The sequence below is a fragment of the Symphodus melops genome (assembly GCF_947650265.1).
Source record: "Symphodus melops genome assembly, chromosome: 1".
Lineage (NCBI taxonomy): Eukaryota > Metazoa > Chordata > Actinopteri > Labriformes > Labridae > Symphodus > Symphodus melops.
The window spans coordinates 43,737,152-43,759,437 of record NC_136691.1 but is presented as its reverse complement, the minus strand read 5'-3'; the positions used below and the strand labels follow the sequence as shown (position 1 = coordinate 43,759,437).

The 22,286-nt window shown below is 37.8% G+C and overlaps 1 protein-coding gene across 1 annotated transcript in view; it reads right to left on the bottom strand.

The window, feature by feature from the left end:
- LOC306823567 (protein unc-13 homolog B-like) overlaps positions 1 to 22,003 on the bottom strand; it is a 72,339-nt gene extending 50,336 nt beyond the window's left edge. Inside the window, exons 1-5 of the mRNA XM_079343168.1 lie at positions 21,525 to 22,003; positions 3,505 to 6,449; positions 2,700 to 2,722; positions 1,944 to 1,993; positions 1,739 to 1,814 (exon numbers count right to left, since the gene is read on the bottom strand). Coding sequence (XP_079199294.1) covers positions 1,739 to 1,814; positions 1,944 to 1,993; positions 2,700 to 2,722; positions 3,505 to 6,307 — 2,952 coding nt within the window. The 5' untranslated portion in view covers positions 6,308 to 6,449; positions 21,525 to 22,003. The remainder of the gene's footprint in view (positions 1 to 1,738; positions 1,815 to 1,943; positions 1,994 to 2,699; positions 2,723 to 3,504; positions 6,450 to 21,524) is intronic.
- Positions 22,004 to 22,286: the final 283 nt, after the last annotated feature.

Here is a 22,286-nt window from a genome sequence, read left to right as displayed (position 1 = left end):
AGCAAAGTGGTGCCCCAAGCAGTAGGCTGCGGGTTTGAATCCAACCTGTGGATACTTTTCCGCATGTCATTCCCCACTCTCTCAGTCTCTGACTCTAACCACTGCTGTCTCTCCAATGAAGCCAGTGTGCACCCAAAATAAATCAAACACAATAATATTAATGTTTTTTAAAAAGCAAAAACAAAATTCGGAAGCTGTTTGTAGCAGCAACATGTTAAAAAAGTTGGAAACTCAGAAAACATACTAAGAATATATATATACTGTATATACTTTTTTATACAGTTTGTTCATCGAATTATCTTTAGCTGCATGTTTTGTCTGTTTGACTTTGACATCATGATTTATGTAAGTAAATTTTTTAACACCACATTTATCCAAAGCTTTTATATCTCTTCAAACCTCAAGGGCGCTCTAATGCACAGACTTCTGCTGTTGAGTTTGACCTTTACTCTGGAAGATCCACGTCAACTCAAAAGAGACAAGTTGCTTTAAACACAAATCAGGTTTCTCAGATCTCAGCAGCTGAATATTCACAGCTCTAACTGCTAAGGCCACGATCAGCCACCCTGAAGTACTTCAAAGTCAATGTGAGACTAAAGAGAGGAGACGCTGCAACCTTTAACTCCATTTGCTTTTGTAGAGGCTGAATATTGAGAAACAAAACAAAAACTGTAAATTACAGAACAGTTTTTACAAAACAAAGACAATCCCCAATCTGAGATGAGGGAAACTGGAAAACACAGTCTCAACAGATGTTTCTGTTCTTTTGAACACTTTTTAATACAGAAGAACATTTCAATGTTTTTAATGGGTTGCTTTTCTGTGAACCACATTTCTTAACACACACATGTAAACTACAAAAATGATCCGCCTTAACCAAGACCTTAATGCTCAATTGAGATTTTTAGATGTTTTTTTGTTTGTTTTTGTTTTATCTGGCTGTTCACATTACGTTACAAATGTGGCCCATATGAGGCCAAAACAAAAATCCCATTCTTGTCAATTTTACCTGCAGTATGAATACAGCCTTAGAAAATTTGAAACAGACCATAAATCAAATGTTATTTATAATCTCCTTTAACTCACCATAGCCTGAGGGCCGATGTGTGGAGGCATCATGGGAGAGGAAAGAGAACGAGAAAAAAGAAAAATGGTTAGAAACAAATGTACATGATCCCCTTTGAGAGGACAACAAGTTAGGACAATAGAAGATTTGATAAGCATTCTGGTTTGTATTCAGTAAAATTACTATCAACTAACCTGTGACCTAAAATATAAAAATAGCAGAGCTTCTTTGATTTAAAAGAGTATGTTTGAGAAGCTATTTGGATAGAAATATCATTTATTACCATAACATTTTAACAGTGTCTTTTTAACAATGGGAATGCTTTTTGTCAAAGGGCCATTTAAGAGGGGCACAATGGGGTTATGTTAGTTTGGGCGTCCCATGAACAGAGGCTGGGCAGCAAGGGTTCAAACCTGACATGCGGATCCTTTCCTGATTGTTATTCCCCATTCTCTCTCTGCCAACATACTTGCGTCTGTTTTTTTTTTTTTAATGACGCTTTTTCTCTATTTAGTTGCTTGTGCCCAATTGATTTATGTCCCAAGTCAATGCTGTTCAGTTAACCAACAAAAAAATATTCTTGAATCCAATAATGAACAAAGCTGGTTGTGAAACTGTTCAAGCCAGTGAAGTTCAAGAAAACATGTAAGGAAATACATTGTGTTGACTCACCAGTTCACTAACAAGAGGAATGGGCCTCCTCTTGCGGAGGTCTGGCATGCTGTCGATGCCAAACGGTGCATTTCCTCTGAAACACAAACAAATACCAAAATGCAGTCACCAATAATAGAATGAAGAACATCCAGCTTTATACATCTGGTAACCCAATCACATGTTCTTGCTGACATACACATACACAAAAAAAATATATACTGACCCTGGCTTGGCCCATGGGTGCTTGCCGGGGTCACCATCTTGATCTAGGCCCTGAAATAGAATGTCAAAGGTAAAAAATTAATCCTTTGAAGGCCGACAGTCTATTGGTTTTATGAAACTGAAACATGCACACACGCATAAGCACGAGAGAAACCAAAAAGTGTGTTGTAGAAAACAGATGAGAAACACTTGGACTGATTGGGTTGGTTGAGTTTCAATGTTGCATGCCAAAGAGAGTCTTCAATCAATCACATTGTGTTTCAACAGAGATATGAGCATCATGAATCTAGTTTTCCTCTGTAAAGTAAACACCAAACCACACATGCTCATTTTAAACACAAACGAAATATTGACTTTTGCTGCCCAACAGCCTTTTTTAAAATTCTGAGAGCCAGTAAAGAAAAGCCCCAGCAAATAAACACAAAGAAACCACAAAAAAAATCAATACTATTTTCATCAATATTGTTTCCTAATCAATACTGACATACCCCTTTGGCTTGTTTATATTTATGACTGAAACAACAAATGTTCTTCATAAAACACAAACTTGTTGAGGTTGACATCTCATAAAAACTGTAGTCCACTGCAATTCATTACTATTATTCTGAAACTGTCAAAAGTTATATAAAAACAATAGAAAAAGGACAATTTGCTGAATACAGACTGCCATAAAAAGAATGTGTCAAAATATACACATTTGTTTTTCAGTACAACATATTTGAGGATGTAATGGGAGAGATACTACAAAAGAGGTAACCTGTACTCCGTCTTGACTTCCATCTGTAAAACAGCATAAAAGAAACAAAAGTCAATGACTAGTTTTAATCATCATGCAAAATAGAAAAACATGACCTAGAATATCATTTTTGTTGCACATTACTTGGGTAATGTAAAAAAAAAGTAGCTCAGCCGAGGAGTTTTCATATAAACGGGTGACTAGGTCATAATTGTTTATCTTTTGACCAATAACACGTATAATTTATAAACAAAAGGATTTTGTTTGATGTCAGGTTCACTTTCCAAGGAGATTATACATTATTACATTATCTAATTCAGCAAATAGTGGAGTAAAAGACCTGTAGTGGCAAAGGACACATTTCTCTTCAGGGGGAAGAATAAAGAGCTATTTGGCCTTAAACACCTTTACTTGTGGAGGTTTATTTTTAACTACGATTGTGTGTGAACCCTAGATGGATACAGGAAAATATACTTTTAGTAATGCAGAAATCACACTGCAATATTGACAGGTGGAAGATACTCTACAACAATGGGATGCTTTGTTGACACAAAGGTGAGATGGAAAGTTTTAGAAAGTAGAGTTGTTTTTTTATGATTTTTGAAACTTTTTTGGTTACAACATAAAATTATGAAATATGTAAATGTTTTCTTTTGGGCAATTGTATTACACTGGATACCCAGGTACTATTGAGAAGTGCCTCTGCAGTTGTAACTCAAATCCAATGGATAAGTGATTTCGGCAAAAATAAAAAAAGGCCAACATTAAACAAAATATACATTGTGACACAAAAGTGGAGTCCAACGTAAAATCAAGATTAGGCTACCTGGTTCCAAATCCTCCTGAGAAAATGTAGACATGGTCATACTAGCAAGGTTGCGCCTGGATTCCCTCTTCTCTCGCAGAATTTGCTGGAAGGTTCTCAGGCATTTTAGCCTCCGTTCATCCATCTGGCTTATCTTTACGGGCTGCTCTGCTGCCTCTCCTTCCAATTTACCCTCTAGGGACATAATGTCTGTTGGTGGTTGCTGGCCAAGTGGTACCTTTATGACTCCATGCTCATCTGTGTCTATGGGTTCATCAGCAGAGAGAGAAACTGAGAGGGATTCTGTAGTTGTGCACTGGGATATCTGGGCTTTGATGGTGCGATCTGCATGGCCACTTGCTGGAACTTCTGCAGGATCCTTTGTGGGTTGTTCTGTGGGGTCATTGGGTGAAGGCAATAATGTAGGGCTACCAGACATGGGGTCAGCGCTGGCTGAAAGTTCTTCTGGGCATGGCAAAATTGTGTCTGAACAAGAAGGATGTTGGTTGTCCTTAGACATCAATATTAGACTGGTATTGGCATCTTCTGGTAAAGACTCGACAGAGAAAATATCACATTTGTCTGGTGTATTGTTTTTGCTTAGATCTGTAACAACATTACAGCTGTCAACTACATCGTATTTTAGAGTCTCATTGGAAGTTTCTTCATTTGGTGCCCCGTAGTATAAAGTTTTTGAAGGCAAATCAATTGTATACAGTTCAGAAGGCATTGATATTTCAAGGTCTGTTTCTTCTCCAGCATTTTGAGCAGCAGGTGGGTCAAGTTTCCGCAATGCTCCACGTAAGGCAGAGCTAAAATCTAGTACAGCTCGACCAATACGTTTTACTGTGAAACCACCAGGTTGGATGTCTTCACTGCAAGGGTGATGAAATTGGTTTTCTAAGCTCTGGTGTCTATGTGCAGTGTCTTGGATAAATGAGTTATCAACATCAGCTACATTAGTACATAGCGTTGTCCCAGTCCATGGCCCTTCTAGGGATGCTTCATAGCCTAAATGAGGTTCCTGATAAATATCAAGTTGATAGTCTGCTATGTAATTCAGGTCATTTGATTGCCCATAGCCAACTTCTTCTGCTTCCCCATCATGCACATCAACTGAATGGTAACCAGAACTTTGAGGATAGAACAACTCAGTAGCACATTCATATTCTCCAGCAGGGTTTTCAAGGTTGGTATCATTTGGAACATGTATTACAGACTGTGTTAGAGGCCTTCTCCTCCTTGACTCCCTCTCCTCCCTCTCCTCCCTGCTAGTAGTGCTGGCAGGTGAGTTAAAATGTTTATCAGAGCGAATAGAGAGGTGCTCTGAGCTTCCTATGGAGCACTGACCTGATATACTATAGCCTCCTGCACCTCTGTAGTGATCCCAGCTACTAGCTCCATCACAACAAAGAGGGTTGTCATCTTCATGCACATCCAGGTCTTTGTCCCTGAGGTAAGCGGTTTCCCCATGCCAGACAGTATCCCCAGCATCACTGCGTTGTGTTCTTAAGTCAGACCATTGTCCATCACTATCAGCTTTTTGCTGCTTCCTTCCATGACAAGATGATGGTATCTCTATGTCTGATTCAGACTTTGAACTATGACCAGATGACAAGGAGCTGGTGCTTGGACAGTCTTGGCCATCCTGTCTTTCAAGGTAGCCAAAGCTAAGTTTTCTTGCTAAAGCGCCCACTGGGATATCCGAGCTGTGATCTGAAGTATCCTCTGTTTCCTCTAGTTCATTGTGGTCTACTGATTCAGCAATTGGGGACACAGTAGATTCTCCTGACCTTGGTAGTAGTAATTCTCCATGGACGCTATGGCGCTCTTTGCAGACTTGAGAGAATATATTTGAACCAGACTTTGGCATTGCACTCCCTAAACTGCCATAAGCACTAGCTGGTCTTCTGCGGGGCGATGTCTCATCTTTGCACCCTGCCCCTGACCATGTACCTGCATGCACGATTGAACCAGCCTTGTTACTAGAACGGATGCCCTCAATCTCAGATAATACAGCATCTACACAGGAAGATACTTCCTCAACTGACCCTCTAACTGAGGTCAGGTAATCCCTGAGATCTGAGATTTCTTCTTGAATCTTATTAATTCCCCTCAGCTCCTTAAGAATGTGATCAATGATAGCGCTTGACTCCTCCTCTTTATCTTCATCCTCTTCAAGCAGCGTACTTGGGAGAGTTCTGTTGAAGTTGTAGTCCACACAATCACCAGTAGAATATGGTCTCTTTGGCCGAATACGGGGTGAAGCAAATTCCCTTTCAGGTGCCCCTGCAAATTTAGCACCATTCAAGTCAACAGGGCCAACTGGACCATAGTAACTAGAAGGTCCCATTTGTGCAGGAACTTCATGAATTCCACTTTCAAAGGAAATTCGTTTTACATTTGTTTGGGATCTGGAGCTTCTACGCTGCAAAGTGCAGGGTATTCTTATACATCCCTCTCTGTTTAGTTCCACCTCTCCTACACATGGTGGCCCAGGTGCTACACCATGTCCTTTACCATTGGGCACTTTTGGAGAGTAGGTTTCAGCACTGGTGCTAACCCTTGGGTATTCTCTTCTATGCTCCTTTCTGCTCACTTGTGTTTCCCTCTCATCCTCTTCAATACAAGGATAGTAGAGGTCAGAATCTGGGACATGGTGATCTGCAGACCCTTGCAGGAGACGATGTATCTTTCCCCGGATGACAAGTGCCACCCTGGGATTTGGAGCCCTCTTTTTGGGTGAATGGACTTTGGCCTTTGTTCCTCCTTTTGGGGCAACACCTGCTCCATGTTGTCCATTGAAGCGATTCCTGGAGAACATATTCTCAAGAAACAAACTATCCTCTTCCAGTTCCAAACATTGTTGTGGGAGATACTATCATAATCCCTCCGGTATCATAGTTGATAAATCAAGAATGTTAAAAGCTTAATCAACCCAGCCACTCAGTGTCAGAGGTCCATGACTAAAATGGGGAGACAAAAGTTGAATACTTGTAAATACTAGAAACACTGCAAAACCCAAGTCATTCACAAAATGGACAAAGAGGAAGACTTTGAGGTAATTAATCCCTTCTTTAACCAAGACAAACCTCTTTCCCATCAACAAAGAAACAGTACTAATCTGAATTTTACTATGTAAAATCTTGGAGCACCAAATGTTGGGCAAAAGATTCAAATGGGACATTGTAGTGTATTCATTAAATTAAGCAAAAATATTCTATTAATTCACTTTTGAAGAGATGTGCAAATAGGGAATAAATGTGACACAGTAGCTCATGCATTCATTCATACAAACAATGTAACAAAAAGTAAGTATTGTTTACAATTTCACAATCCATCTCCTTTCCCAGAAAGCACAGGTGGCCTCACTTACAGTGAACATTATATTAACAATTATCAATTAATCTTTTGAGCTAGATAGATAAAAAGCTAAATCATACAGAAATGAAAGGTCCATGATCAGAAATGCCTCAAATACCCTCTTGACCATAATTCTTTCCTTTGATAGACTGGAATAGTGATGGCGTATTTTTGTAGGCCCGGAAGTAGCTTCGCCATGAGTTCTAACGAGAATTCGCCTATGGGATATTGCATTGGGTTTAGGATCATTGCAGAAAATAAGCTCTGTGTCAAACAAACGTTTCTGATGCGTAGCTGTTTTGTTCAGCTGGATAATCTTTACTGATGAACACAATTTACATGAAGTTTGAAGAGCTATTGCAGTCGCAAGAAGTAAAAAGCTAACATTATGCAACGTTATGCCTTTTAAATGGTCCTGCACAGGTTGCAAAAATGAGTTCAGACTTAAATGACAGCATAACTGACAGTTGGAAACAATAACAATATTCCCAGACTGAATGATGATGCTGAACTAGAGAAGTGATTGCTGAGAAACTTCTACAGTGTCTGCTGATGCCTATTCTCAATGGTCGAAAAAAGGAGGCCAGAAAATAAAAGAGCAGGAGGAGAGAGACAATCATGTGCACAGACTAACATTACAGTTTCACACATATAAACTTAGAGATTAACGGTCAATTTTTATTATAGCCCTAAAGAGGAGAGTGATGGCTTCACTTGATGAAGACTAAGTTGAGAATTAACTTTTATATTGTTCTGTACTTTGACGTTGAGCTAAACTTTATTCAAACGCTCTAACATTAAAGTAAGATTTGAATACCTAGGCAAGCATTCAACATCACAGACCTGAACAAAATCCAATCTAAATGTGTGCCTCATGATCCGGTAACTCAGTATATTTTTAAGGCCAGTCTTTGCTTGAATATTTAAATACCCTAAGTGATCGGTCAAATCAGTGGTTTTGACAAGCTAGCTAAACCATAGCTTAATAAGTTATTAACCAAGATATTTGCAAGAGCACTAAAAAACATGACTAGAGGCTGTAAGGTGGACTAGTAAGAGAGTTCCCGGCATGATGACGTTTAATGTCTCTGACAACTACTGTAGTCTCATTTAGCCTCTTGTTAGCAACAGCTGTTTTAAGTTTCCATAAAAACTTTAAAATTCACAAGTGGAGGTCTTAGCTAACGTAGTTTATCTCGTCTAACAAAATGTCAACACCTCATAAACTTGTGTTAACCACAGATGGGATTTGCGGCGTCTAACCACAAACCCATTCAAAATCCCTATTGACTTTTAGAGGTTAGAACCCATGGTGCTAAAACGCTAGCTCACTTCTGGGTTTTAGGACTTATTCCTGTGCCAGTCTATTGTGCTTAATTGCTTGGGAAAATGTAATTCTCTCCTTTCCAAAGCTCATATTTTTCTATTTCCTCATTCTTGTTTTGAATGTGATGTTAGATTGTTTAAAAGACACCCTACCATTTGGCTCTATCATTACGAGAAAAAAAAAAGCTTTTTATTGTATTTTTTGTTTGTTTATGACACCCTTGCCCAATTTATTTCTTCTACGAGTACTTTTAATTGAAGTCTCAAAGTCATGGTTAAGTTATAGAAAATACGAGTTGGCTGAATTCTGGCTAATGGCTAATTTTTTCTGACTTGAATTGGCATGAAACTCTGCTGATTAAAACACAGGTACGAAAACGACGACGAAACCATTGTGTAAAAGCTCAGCGTTATGTTGTGTGTGTAACTTGTTGCAGTATAGAGGATGCCTTGAACAGTACAAATCAAATGAAACTCAAGGTCACCTTTGGGGTAAATTTGGCTGGTGATTTGGTTTCAGTTGCAAAGCATTCAGAATGTGCTCTAACTGGCTTCATATAGATATGTTTTTTCTTCTGCAGCCAGCCAGCTCTGATTCTTATATAATGCTGAGAGATTTTGTGTTCCATTGTCTTGTAGGTTTTTGTGGATCACCTGCTGTCCTAACTCCAACTGCTTGATTTATAATCAGTTTAACTTATATTATCATAGCAATAGTTGTTATTGAGTATTACATATACTTTTGCTGTTATTATAGAAATGTCTTTATTTGTCCGTCTTCCGCTACTTTCCCAACCCAACATAGTCATAGCAGGTGTCTGTTCCACAAACAGTATGTGTGGTTCTGCCTGGGTTTCTTCCTTTTTCAAGGAAGTTTTACTTTGACATTGTTGCTTGTTCAAAGTAAATCAGCCTTGGATGTCTTTAAAAATTAAAACAAAATGTTTGTTAAATTTCCTTAGATTACTTATCTGATGATTTTGTGCTTTACAAAGAAAAATGTGTTATATGACAGATTGTTTCCAAAGTCTTTAAATACCCACACTTTTTCACACTCTAGTCTGCAGGACACACATGAAGCTCACACAACTCTGTTGAACTCTCATCCGTAGCAATGTCACTCCCTAGAGCAACGGCAACAGCCATTTGGGGATGTGTTCGAAAGACCATAGAAATAACCTTTGGAGGTAGGCTTGATAAGGATTTAACAATGAGGAATGAGATTCTGTTTGGAGTGTCAAGAAAACAAAATATAGACATGGTGTTGGTAATAAATTAACCCATACCATGACATTGTGAAGGTACTGTTGGAATAAATGTAAATGAATCTATGGTATCACCAATGAGCTTGTCATTGTGAGGGAAGATTGAGATTGGATGAAGAAATACATCCTGTAAATCTTTTTTTTTTTGTTTTACAATAAATATTTTTGCGTTTTACATTTATTGGAAATTATACGCTTGAATGTTGCTAATCAGATCATAAATGATCAATTTGTAAAGAATACATTTTGATTTGAAATCTTGTTTGCCAGAGTTTTGCCTGAAGAACAGTTTTCACAGTACTACTTCATGCTATAAATGTCTTCTTTAAATGTTCTTATAGAATAAAAACATGTGTTTTGTTTTCTGGCAGTGTGGTGTTGAGCAGCTGGCTGGCGGCAGAAGAGTAAGCTCAATCTTCCCCCTCCAGCCCCCTCTGATTGGTGATCTGCAGGAAAGAGGGGAGGAAGCTTGAGGCAGGTGCAAGAGTCTTTTAACCATGTCAAGGCTCTAGGACCTCAATATGATGCTTGTTCTATTTCTTTGTGCAGCCCACTCATGCTTAAGGCTATTATTATCAAAACCCACAATTTGCATAACATTACAAAATACAGCTCCTTTATGTTTTTTTTTTTTTTTTTTAATTTATCATTTTCTCTGCAACTCTTGCAGCTTGTTGTCTTTTATATGATTTTTAATGTTTATGTCTTCTTGTTGACTTCACTCCCCTGCTTCCTTTCACCTGTCATTTCACTTTGGACACAACCCAAAGGACAAACTCACTCTGGAGCAAAAAGGGGGAGATTGTCTGTGGGTCTGCTTCAGTGCCAGCAAATGACAGGGGTTACTTTGGAGATTTATTTCTTCCTGCCTGCTGAATAATGCTATAATATAGATTCATGTCACAGCAAACAAAGTGGAATAAAGGGTGTCAACTTGTTTGTACAACCTACAAATGTTAATGTTTTTTTGCAACCAAGATAGGAAGAGACATGTGCTATAAAGTAAAATGTTACAGTGTTTTCCTAAATGATCTAGGGGGCAATAGTCAAACTGATTGATTTAAAGAGATATACATTTTTTTTACATTGGTATAAAAATATATCAAGTCGTATTAGAACATTGAGACAAATAATTACATTTGTGGCACAGAGTAAGTGTACAGGCCAGCCTTTTGCATTAAATGTGGTGTACAACAGATCCTTCAACAAAACAGAAGTTTTGTGACCTTGCTGTGACTCCTAAGTGCATTCATAGTTTATGATTTGAAGCTTGTTGCAGTAAATGTGGGGTAATATAAAATTTGAATGAGGATAAAAGTTTGGAACAAATCATAGATTTCACTTCCAAGGCTGTTGGCCTTCTGCCTGTTAGACTTGGTTGATGACACTTTTAGAAGAGAGCACAAGCTCACCAGTCTATTGGCCAATATCCTTAATAAGGCAACTTATCTTCATAGTCAGTGGCAATTCTACAGTCTGTTGGGACCCCAGGCAAAAAAATCATTGGGGGCCCCGACAACAAGCATTCATCAGCAGTCAGCTGCCAGTTTCCTGGCATTTCCTTGTATCCCTCTTATCTTTTTTTCACCCCCAATTGGATAATTCCTCTTTATTACATTTGGTTACTTTCATTGATAAACACTGGTTTTCAGAAAAATGCATGCTTGCTATTAGCAATGCAACAAGAGGGAGTGCTATCTGATGGGACCACCTTAGGGAGGTTTCCCCATTGTCATTGCGAAATTTGAACATTGTGACCCACTGCGGTGGTTCAAAGTTCTTAAACCCTAGGGGCCCCCCAGTGGCCTGGGGCCCTAAGCAGTTGCCTGCCTTACCTAAAAGAAAGTATTATGTTGATGTAAAAACCCTAATTAGGTAATTTCACTCACAACTCCATCATGATACTGGTTCTATTGTATCATATTGTTTGTTGTGTTTCTAGTCTTTTCTGTTGATTGTATATCAACCCCCTGTTAGCAGAGTTACTGCTAACAGGGGGTTAAGCTTTCTACTTCTTATTCCATGTTTTTACCCTAAACGCCATTAGAATTCCTTATATGTGACAATAAACCTGATTCTGGTTCTGCTTTAACATCCCAATACAAGTACAACACATGTTTTTAGGCTAGGTGTTTTATTCATTTTAGTGTAGCCTACAGTTTGTTTTTTGTATATTGCAATTGCCAAAATTGTCCAGTGCATAGCATGCAACAACTATCAAAAAGACCTCCAAACTAACATGATCACATCTTCTATAAAAGATACAGTGCATAGATAGTGCCTGACTTGTTTTTGTTTTTGTATACTGTAACTGATTCTACTCAATCCACTTTAAGGCGTAACATATTTTATTGTTTGCTATGAACTTACAATTCTAAACTTCTGGTGACGATGGGAGAATATTTGCATTTCTTACATTATGTTAATAAGCAAATATAGCATGAATGATTAATCTCTTGATGCAGTTGGAAAGCTTTTACATGCACAAAGGCCCACACCTTGAATTAACCTTGATATCTTTCATTAGGTTAAAACACTGCTGTTACTCTATATGGAAATGATCCTTTTTTATTTAACTGTCATATTCATTATCAACCTATCTATCTTAACATCTATTTTTCCTGAAAGTGTCAAGTGTATGAGTGCATTTGTTTATCTTGCCTGCAGCGACACATTCTAGTCAGCTCAGTGTACAGCGAGCCAGACAAGTGTTCAATGATGAATTTATACACTGGATGATGGACTGGGATTGTTCTGCCAGAAATCTGACTAAGCTCATCAGTTCTATCCAAGCCCTCATGCTAAATGGTTTTTTTCTCAACTGTGCCGAGGGCCTTGTTGAAGCTCCTCAGCATGTTTCCTTTCAGGGGCTGTAAAGTTATTGATCAGAGCTTTAAATGGTCTCCTGTAACCAGGCAAACTTTACTGCCGTTCTGCACATATTCAATTGAGGCTATAAATCCAAGCATAAGCAGTCAACACATGTGACCATTTTACATTATAAGACAAGATAGGAATAATTTACCAAACAGCAGAAGCATATATTGAAGGAATGGTCTGGTATCTCAACAACATGGAGTTTTAATTCATGATGGATGACACATTGTACTAATAGAGCCATGTGACACCAATAAAAATGCTCAAAAAGAAATCTATTTCCAAGCAATAAAACACTACAACTATGGACACAGTAGCCATAAAGGAGGAAGTTTATAATAAAAACACATATCCAAACACACAAACAACCATAAAACGTTTGACATCAAACATTTTAATTGTTGTGTATTCTAAAATTCCTTGCAAATACAAATGAAAATGTTTATTGACAATAAAAATATCTGTAAAGCCATGTATCAAAATATATGACTAAACTAATTGAAAAAAAGTAATGAATGAAAACTCCAAGATGAAGAAATAATTTTGTTTAAAGCTGTTTTTTCAATATCTAAATGCTATTTTCTAATTCAAATGTATTTTTCATATTGAAATTACTTAGTTTTGCTTGTTAACGGTCCTATTATTCAAAAGTGGCCTTACATATAGCCAATGACTTTTTCAAGCATGCTTCCACCAATAATAATTAAATATGGTGACAACATAATACAGATGATAGGTTTGAGCATGAATCTATTCTGAAGATTTTTTCCTAACAGATTTATAATTACTTAGAAAATGTGATTCTAATAACAAGATCTTTGTACAGAACCCCTCTAGTGACATTGGGGAAAATTGTATAATTTGTGGCAACAAAATAACAATTTAACAGTATAACATTATAGCAGCACAACCTTGATCATGAACAGGCGGATGTTTGAGGAAGGAGAAAAGAATCCCTTTGAAAACAACATGTTGTACATTATCAGTTACTTTGAACAAGACGACACCAAGTCATAAAGGTTTTCAGTTCCCTCCTGTGTATGTGTTGGATCATCTCAACTCTGGTAATTAATTCATAAAATAAGGTATGAATTCAGTCACATACATAGCATACAAGGAAAACAAAACACAACAGACGAAGAAGTAGACTGCAGCTGATTGATGTAATTCAACAGGGAGGATTTGAGTTTGTCTCTTTGACAGAAACACACACTCACACTCATCTTGAAAGACTGAACATGTGTGTAATGAGCATGCTATTCTGTTTGGGACAAAGACTGCCTGACAGAAAATAAATACCACTATTAGGAAGGAGCTTGAATCGTGAAGAAAAGAATGACAGCTGGAAGAAAGAGAGAAGGAGTCAAAAAGGAAAGCAGGATAACAGCTGTATCAAAGGGAAAACAACATATTCCTATAGGCCTATGTGGCAATTTTAGAAAGTTAATATATAGAGTAAGGAGTAGAGGGAAATTATGTTAAGAATATATACAATGGTTTTGTGATTTGCCAACTCTTGTCATGTTAGCACTTCACCAAAATGAACATGCTTCATGCTAGCTTGTAGCTAGCTTGCAGCTATATTTCAACCTATTTGCTTCTGCATACTGTAAACCAAAATATTAAAGGATATTTGCCCGTCTTTGTCTACAAACATATACTGTGTGTGGAATTTTTGTCTGAAGTATTTTCAGTAAAAATATCAGTGGCTGTACACTCAACGTTTTGCCGAAAAGAGAGCTCATCACAGTTGCTCGAACCAGCTTGAGCCAACTAATGTTTTGAGATGTAATTCCAAATCCAACAAACAGCCATTATTTCCTTGCTAAGATATGTGGTAGCTTATGAAGTCAAACTATAACTCAAGCTTTAGTTGCTCTTCAAAGTAAAGGGTAACTTATACACACATCATGGCTATTCATGATAAAGATGAAACAAAAGAAGATATTGAACGCCACAAATACTTTTTGTAAGTGAAACAATATGGTCAAGTTAGCTACTCTAGCTAGAACTGAATGTTGCAATGACTCTGCTGTGTCAAAGCCAGGGTCATAAGATTACCTACTCTTTTTGCTGGTTTTGTAGTGAAAGCTATACATATATATATTTTTTTCAAACTGAACTGTTGTGATTTTACAACCATTACTTGCACCTCTGTCATTATGTAACAAGTTACACCATTTAGTCAAACCATTTGTCTAACCACCAAGAGACTATCACTTGAATTCTTTGTAACAAACGTCCTTCACTGTCCCTCGTCTCAAGGAGGGTTTACAACATCTCACAATAAAATCAAAGGGGGTTGTACAGGTTTTCTCCATTATCTTAATCAAAACACTGTTTAGAAATTCACCCAGCCAGGATGCACCATTCCTCCTGAGTAGAATCTATTGCGAGCACACGTGCACCCCTACAAACCCGTAGGGCTGATCCATTGCTGAGTGGGACTTTGGCGCTGCTGTCACCTTCATTAGAGTAATTCTCCTGCGCACTCTAATTGATTTATCATCGCCACTCTACCTTAGTCCAATTCCATCAGTCATTTCTCACACACTGCAGACTGTACAGGCACATACATTAAGTATATCATGTGCTGAAATACTTAAGCGACTGTCCTTTCCATTAATCTCAAACACACTGTCACACCCTGTCAGTGGCAGCATGAGGAAATTCTGTTTGCAACGTAAACGGATGCCACAAAAAGATTTTTCACTCAAAGACTCTCAAGTAACCATGTAAAAGCAGCCAAGAGGAACCATCCAAGGTGTGTCACTGCCATTTAGCAGCTAATATGAGGAAAAAGAGGAAGGTGAATTGGAAGGCTAAGGTGTAATCACTTTCCTGAGCAAATCAAATAAGCCTTGCCTGTTCCCCCTCCCTCTACCCTATCCTAATTCCGTTTCTTCAATGAGTGTTACCTGAACCATTGCTGGCTACCTGCCATTGGTTACACGAAGAGAATGACAATGAACGGTCTCCTGCGGATAACAGATTTGGCATTTCTCTTAGTCATTTCAGAGATGCCAAACAGTGATTTTGCTTGTTGTCATTGCCAAATAAGTAGTTTTTCTATAAAATGATGATTGTGGAGAATGTTGCCTCAAGTTTTTACTGCTGCCAAGTCCATATGTAAAAATGGTTTCAGACAGTGTTTTATGTTGTTTTATGCTTCTGTTGCTTTTTGGTTCTGGTCAAAAAATAATCCTTTGTCTGAAGCAATCAGGCTTTGGGTTGTTGCACCATATACAATAGCTAACAGTCAAACATAGTGTTTGATTGAAAAACAATAATAATCTTCAATGTTCATTAAAATAAGTGATTGTCACGTGAAAAATCCAAAACAAACGTACTTTTCAAAACTGTCTCACAATTGTCTGCGTCTGACTTTTTCAAACTTTCCCAAGTGAATCATTTAAAAGCGTGCCCTTTTAAAAAAGGCAGCGCATGGTGATGTAAGAAAAAAGATCAGATTTTTGCTCTTAAAAAATGCCTTCACTTTTTGTGTGCACACTTAACTTGAGGATAAGTTGAAACATGCAGGCAATACAATTTTGATGGATTTGGGAGGCAGTGGTACAGTTAGAAGCAAGGTATGACAGCCTACCTTTATTCCTCTCTTTAAACTTAACTGCGTAGAATCGGTATAAACAGCAACCAGACTGTATGCAACACTTCTTTTGAAACAAAATGGTTAACCCAAGGTTTTTATGAAGCAATACATATTCATATGCACTTACTCAAGGAAAAAAGGCAAGGATTTTAACATTATAACTTATGGCATGGATTGTTTGACAGAGAGATGAGTTTCTTGACACACAATGCCAGTCGAGCTTGTCAAACATGACTCCAGACCAAAACATAGATGAAGATGAAAAATTCGAAAACTAAAGTCTAATGGACTGTTCTAAACCTTACAGTAATGTACCTGCAATCCCTCTGAGAAAGTCAGGATCAAAGAGAGATCAATCTGAAAACAGTGGCTGATCAAGAAACACTAACTACTAAGTTGTTTAGAGTTAAAAGTAATCTGCTTGGGCTTCATGACAAGAAGTAGCACTATTTTTGGTTAGAAGAAGATTAGAAGATCTACTTTATGGTGTCTACATTAGGTTTTTACACAAACAGGATCCTATGGACATGCACTGAGGGAGCGATGTCAGAGCGGCCCCTGGCAGGCGCTGGTTGGAGGGGGCTGTTTTGGTGCCTTGCTCAAGGGCCTTTCGGCAGTGCCCAGGAGGTGGTCTGGTCCTCTCCATCTACCAGACCAATGTTTTGCCAGACCGATTTTTTGGTCCACACCGGGACTTGAACCAGCGATCCTCCGGTTCACAACTTAAGTCCCTTTGGACTTGGGGTGGGAACCGGGAACCAGAGAGTCCCTACGGACTGAACTACTGCTGCCTCCACAGTGGCACATGTTTTGTTTTTCTCTTGTTTTTTATCGGAGATTTTGTGTTTTCATTGAATGGACTTACTGTTTGTGTGTTTTATTGAAAGAATTTATGATATTGCACCAGGCTTTTGAATTTGTTATATTGGCTACGTGAGAAATAAGATAACCATGCCTACATTAATAAAAACATATTTTTATATGGGTTAAGAGTGTAATCATTGTCAAAAATGTAAGTCTTAATATCAGTCTTCTGAATGATCAACATTAATCTTGTGGTTGCTGACATCCAGTGAGCATAAAGCTCTTTAATCCACAACAGCTTGTTTCTCAGGCTGCAGTATCATAGCCATAGCTATATCTATATGTTCAAAACATTCTTTTCCTGCTGTCAAATCTGTCAGGAACCAACTCTCACAGTCATTCACACACCCACCTGTGCACCTGTTCCCTATCCTCTATTCAGCTCCTCTGCATGTACGCTACCTCATCCCCTCCCACACTGTTTATTGCACTTATTGCCATAGCATAGAGCCTTTTTTTTAACCTGCTAATTGCCTCTTGTTTTGACAGATGTACATCTGGCAAGGTCACAATTTAGGGTCTATAATTACTACTTGATTCTGGATAAAAGATGCTAAATATGTCAACAAATCACCAGAATTTGGCATGGGAAGAGTTTTGGTTGTTCTGTTTGTAGTATGTTTAGTCATCAAAGTCATATTGACCAATCATGTTTCATATATGCAACAACAGTCTGTATGAAGAGTCAAATTCTGGCTCCCATCTGTCAATAGTTTTTTAAAATCTCTATGAATGCATGCAAGTGCAGTTGACATGCTGTTCCACTTAAAAAAGAAACAATCAACTTCAGCAACAATTCTTATTGACTAAGATGTAGCCTTTCTTTATTGTCATTCAAACTGAACTGTACAGTGCAGTTAAGAACGAAATTGTGTTGCAGGATTGAAACTGTGATGCAAAAGCCAATCTGCACTGAAATCTCATGACTTCCACACATGTGTCAGAAATAATACAGCCGACCTCCATTCACCAAACAAGCATTTAATAGTCTAAAAGAGTTAAAAGTTGTTTTCTTTTAACAGATGAGGACATAGTTGACAAAGCTTGCATTTTTACTGTTAGAGTCAAACCTCGGCCACCCGCATTGAGGACTATAGCCTCCATTACGTGGGACACTTGCACTAAAAACTGAGCCATCAGCGCCCCGACAGAAAGTTGTTTGACTCTTACCACTACTTAACCGGAATTACAGAAAAGCTGGCCATCCTTTCCCGAAGCATTAATTGCTGTGGATTGTGTACGCTAATTTGCAAATACAAATGTCAATGTGTCCACTCCATCCCTGTGACCCTCCACCCACCCCACAGTTTACATTCATTCTGATTGATAGGCAGAATCCAAATCTGTGTGCTCTTTCACCACATCTGCATCTACAGACAATTAGTGATGTCAGTGTCTGTGTGTGAGCAGGAGATAATTATCATTATCTGTCAGTCAGAGCAGTAAATGTAAGGAGGTTGAGACCTGGCGAGACAAAAATGTCAAACGTCAAGAGGATCATTTATGAATCTGCACCAATGTAGACAATGGCAAGAGTTAAAAAAAAAAACAGTGACCTTTTCATACACTGTTTTCAAAGTTACAAACCTATTCCCACTATTCAAAATTGGGTTTTTTTTGGTAGAAAAAACAACAACAGAGCTGAGCAATTCAAAACTAATTATATCTTTCGTATGTAAGGATATTTTGTTGTACATAAGAACATACTAATTTTACAGTTCCATAAAGTTTGTTTAAAGAAATAAAAAACTCATTTAAGTTTGTTGTACAAACAGAAGACTGTGATATTTCCCCCAGGCAACAAAAAAGTACTGAAAAGAATCATTAAATTCTAAATCTTGAAAATTAAACAGTAATTCTCTGGGATGCTGTAAGTGCATCCATTGAATAGCACAAAACCACGCCCACTGGCAAGAAAGATGCACCTCATTTAAATTTGCTTTTAAATTTGCTCTGGCCCTGATGATGTGTTCACACTTCATTGTGCTTCTCAACTAAATCCATCAAATGTTTTAATCTTCAAATGCAGAATCAAATGTAGTGCCTGAGGACACTGATCTTCTCATCCTAAGAGAATTTGATTAAATAGGCAGAGCTGCAGAATTTAAAAATTGTAGCAAATTGTGATAGAGCAGAAATGCTACAGAAAAGCATTTCTTGACTTCAAACTTTAGTTTTTGTGATTTAATATCCAACCAATTGCATGTCAAACAGATTCAATGTATTCAAATCTAATCTGATGAAGTAAAAAAAATATGTGAACAACATTTTGTCACCTAGAATATACCAAAGAATATCTCTCTCCTGAAGGCAACACACCATTTATTTTTTTTCTTTCTTTTGAGTTACCTTTCCCTTTAATCTTGAACCTTTATCAAACCGCACTCATGTCCCTCTGCCCACATCTGGCAGCTGGGATTCATACTTAACACTTAAGTGAGATGCTACCGTCTCTAAAAGTACAGTGTGAAAAACAAAAGGATGAGAACATTTCCTCAACAGCTTATTTCACTTTAACAAACCATTAATTATTCAAATCATGTTGCATGCAAAATACATTTACCACAGATCAAAAAGTGATTAAACACATCTAAATTAGAAATATGATTATTCATTTTACATTAATCACTCCTCCAGTGTTATGACAAACCCCACTAAAGGTCCTGACCTGCGGGTTGAGAAGGAGTGTAATCAAGCGATGAAGCTAATTAATTAGTTGTTACTGTTTTTAGCTGTAGCCTGGCCCATTTAAAGATACTCAAGAGCTACTAAATCTCCCACATACTCACACTTTCTACACAACATGAGTGGGGATCACGACTAGTAAACCCACACAGTTACTGCCACGAAGAGGCTGAGTTGAAAGACAACATACTGTTCTATTTGGCCTGGAAATTTAGACTTGAAATAATATTGATGTCACATTTCAGTCCCTTGAGAATCAACAAAAATCTTATTGAAAATACAACTTCATAACTAATAAAAAAAAGTTCCTTTTGCTGTTCAAGAATTCATAGGACAGCAGACATAGGGCCGATGACACTTCATTTGGTCACTATATGTTTTTTTAACCATTTCATAATTAGCTGTTAGCACATGCAAAGTTAAAATGTCCAAAATATGTCTTAATGCTACAAATGCTGAATGATATGTCAGCAGCATTTTATGAGTACAGAAATAAACTCCATCCAACAACAATCAACACCTTCTCCTCAAGAGTAGATTATGAACGGCCCACACTAGATCTGTGGACAGTCGGGATATTCCTAGCGACCAATGTCAGTCTGTTAAAAGGAAATTTAAATATAGACTTACCAACAAGTCTAACGGTTAAAAAAAACACTCAGCAAATCATTAAAATTAATTTTTAATTTACAATTTTTTGCAGGTAAACTAATTTGGTTTGGCAGTTGTGGTTAACATAAGCAGTGCTGAGTTATCAAAACATTTCCTTATGGTGTGTGCCAATAGAGACATGAGCTTATCTGACCAATTTTATCATTTGTACCAAGCTGTAAACATTTTAACTTCTGCTGTTTTGAATGGGTGTGTACATGTCTTCCAGTGCTTCTGCCAGCCTTAAGCGAACACTCAAACTGCAGGACTAAGCACTTCCGCATTGGGTTCATTTTTCAACACCATACTGAAGGTTGCTGCTTGGGTTACATGTGGGCAAGAGGAGAAGGCCCATTAAACAGCCTGTGTACGGATATGGCCCCAGCTGGTTGCTGAAGGCTGATTTACAGTTTGAGAACATCATTTGACTGACATTGTAAGGAATCATTAAAATAAAATGATTTGTTTTATCAACTAATTCTGGTAACAGCTAGCAAGGGTGACATTCTTAAACCTTGTAGTTGTCTCGAGTGTCACACATGCCAACAATAGAAAAACTAATCTGTCAACAATTCTCTCCCGAAAGTTACCTGAAAAGATTACAAAACCAAAACACATGCATACAACAACTGAACATGGTGTAAAAAAAAATAGCAAAGCTTCTTGTAGTTGAAAACCTTGAAAATCTGATTTCAATATTTAGATAATTGATTAAAACAATGGAGGAGCAGTTGATCATATTTTGATTGACATCTGCCTGGCTCTAAATACAAAGGTGACTTACAAAATCCTGAGACAATAATAAGATGGGTATTTATTACATCTGCTTTTTAAAGCTAACTATTATGTCAAGTAAGAAGGCAATGGTAGATATGAATATCCAGTCGCTTAAAATATTATGTATACGATCTGTGCCAAGCCAGATTGGCAGGCATGGGGAAAGAAAATCATTTATGCACAGAAAATGCTTGGTCAGCACTGGGAATAAAATGGTATCTAGTGGAAGTGGAGAGAAAAGTGCTCAATTACTCTGATTATATGTCATTGGTTAAAAATAGAGATCCTGTCATGACAATATAATATGGGAAAAGAGAGGAATTTTTACTACAACATTTAAGCCCACACACACACACATATCACATTCACATCTGACACCATGAAGATGAGTGGTTCATCAGGGGCTACTCTAAAATCCCCAGGGTCCAATAAGCACATTAGAGCTTCTGGCTAAGAGAAAAATCTCCTGATATATAACGTATAACGTAAAATCATTTAACAAAGTAAACATTAAAGATTACTCAAATGTCTTCCTCTTTTTCACTCTCACACAAAAATGCTACTTTCTATCATTTAAAAATATTTCTGCTTTGCACTTTTTGATTGAAAAACTAAAAACCTACCTCGTGGAGAGAGAAGCTGAGCCAAGATGGGAAAACAAGCAATCCAAGAAATAAAGGTTTTAAGCACCTTTCTTATGTCACTTTCAAAAGATAAAAAGCTTTGAAGTTGAAAAAAGATGTTAATAGATCAAACACGGATAAAAAAGAGGACATATCTTCTTTCGTGAAAGGTGTGTCAATCAAAGGTCTCTCTTTCACTTTCTCTGGATTTCCGTTGCTCCTATCAGTCTTTGTCACTGAGCCGCTTCCCAGCTCTCTCTGTTTCACCTCCCTCCCTCTCAGCCTGAACGCACCACACAGTCTCCTCCTCTCACTTTCTCTCTCCCTTCATCTCTCTTTCCCCCTGCCTCACATTTTCACATCTCCTCATTGATCTTTATTCCTTCAAGGCTTTTCTCCTTCTCTCCTCCTCCTCTTCCTCCTGATAGCTCGGCTGATCGCAGCTTGTTGCTCTGCGGACAGACGCTCCACTTCTTTGGTGCTCACTCTACACTCTGCTTTTGCCATCTCACTACTTCTCTCTCGCTCGCTCGCTCTCTCGCTCTCTTGCTCTCACTACTCCTCACCCACCTCTCTGTTTCTCACATAATTTCATTTTTTCACACAATACGGCACACCAACAGCTTCACATATGCTACTGAGCTCCAGCACAACATGCACATGACCTCAATAGACCAGAATATTTCATAGCTTTAAAGTCAGATTATACATTTGTACGTAGAATAATTACATGAATTCCATTGCATTTAAATCAAGTTTTAT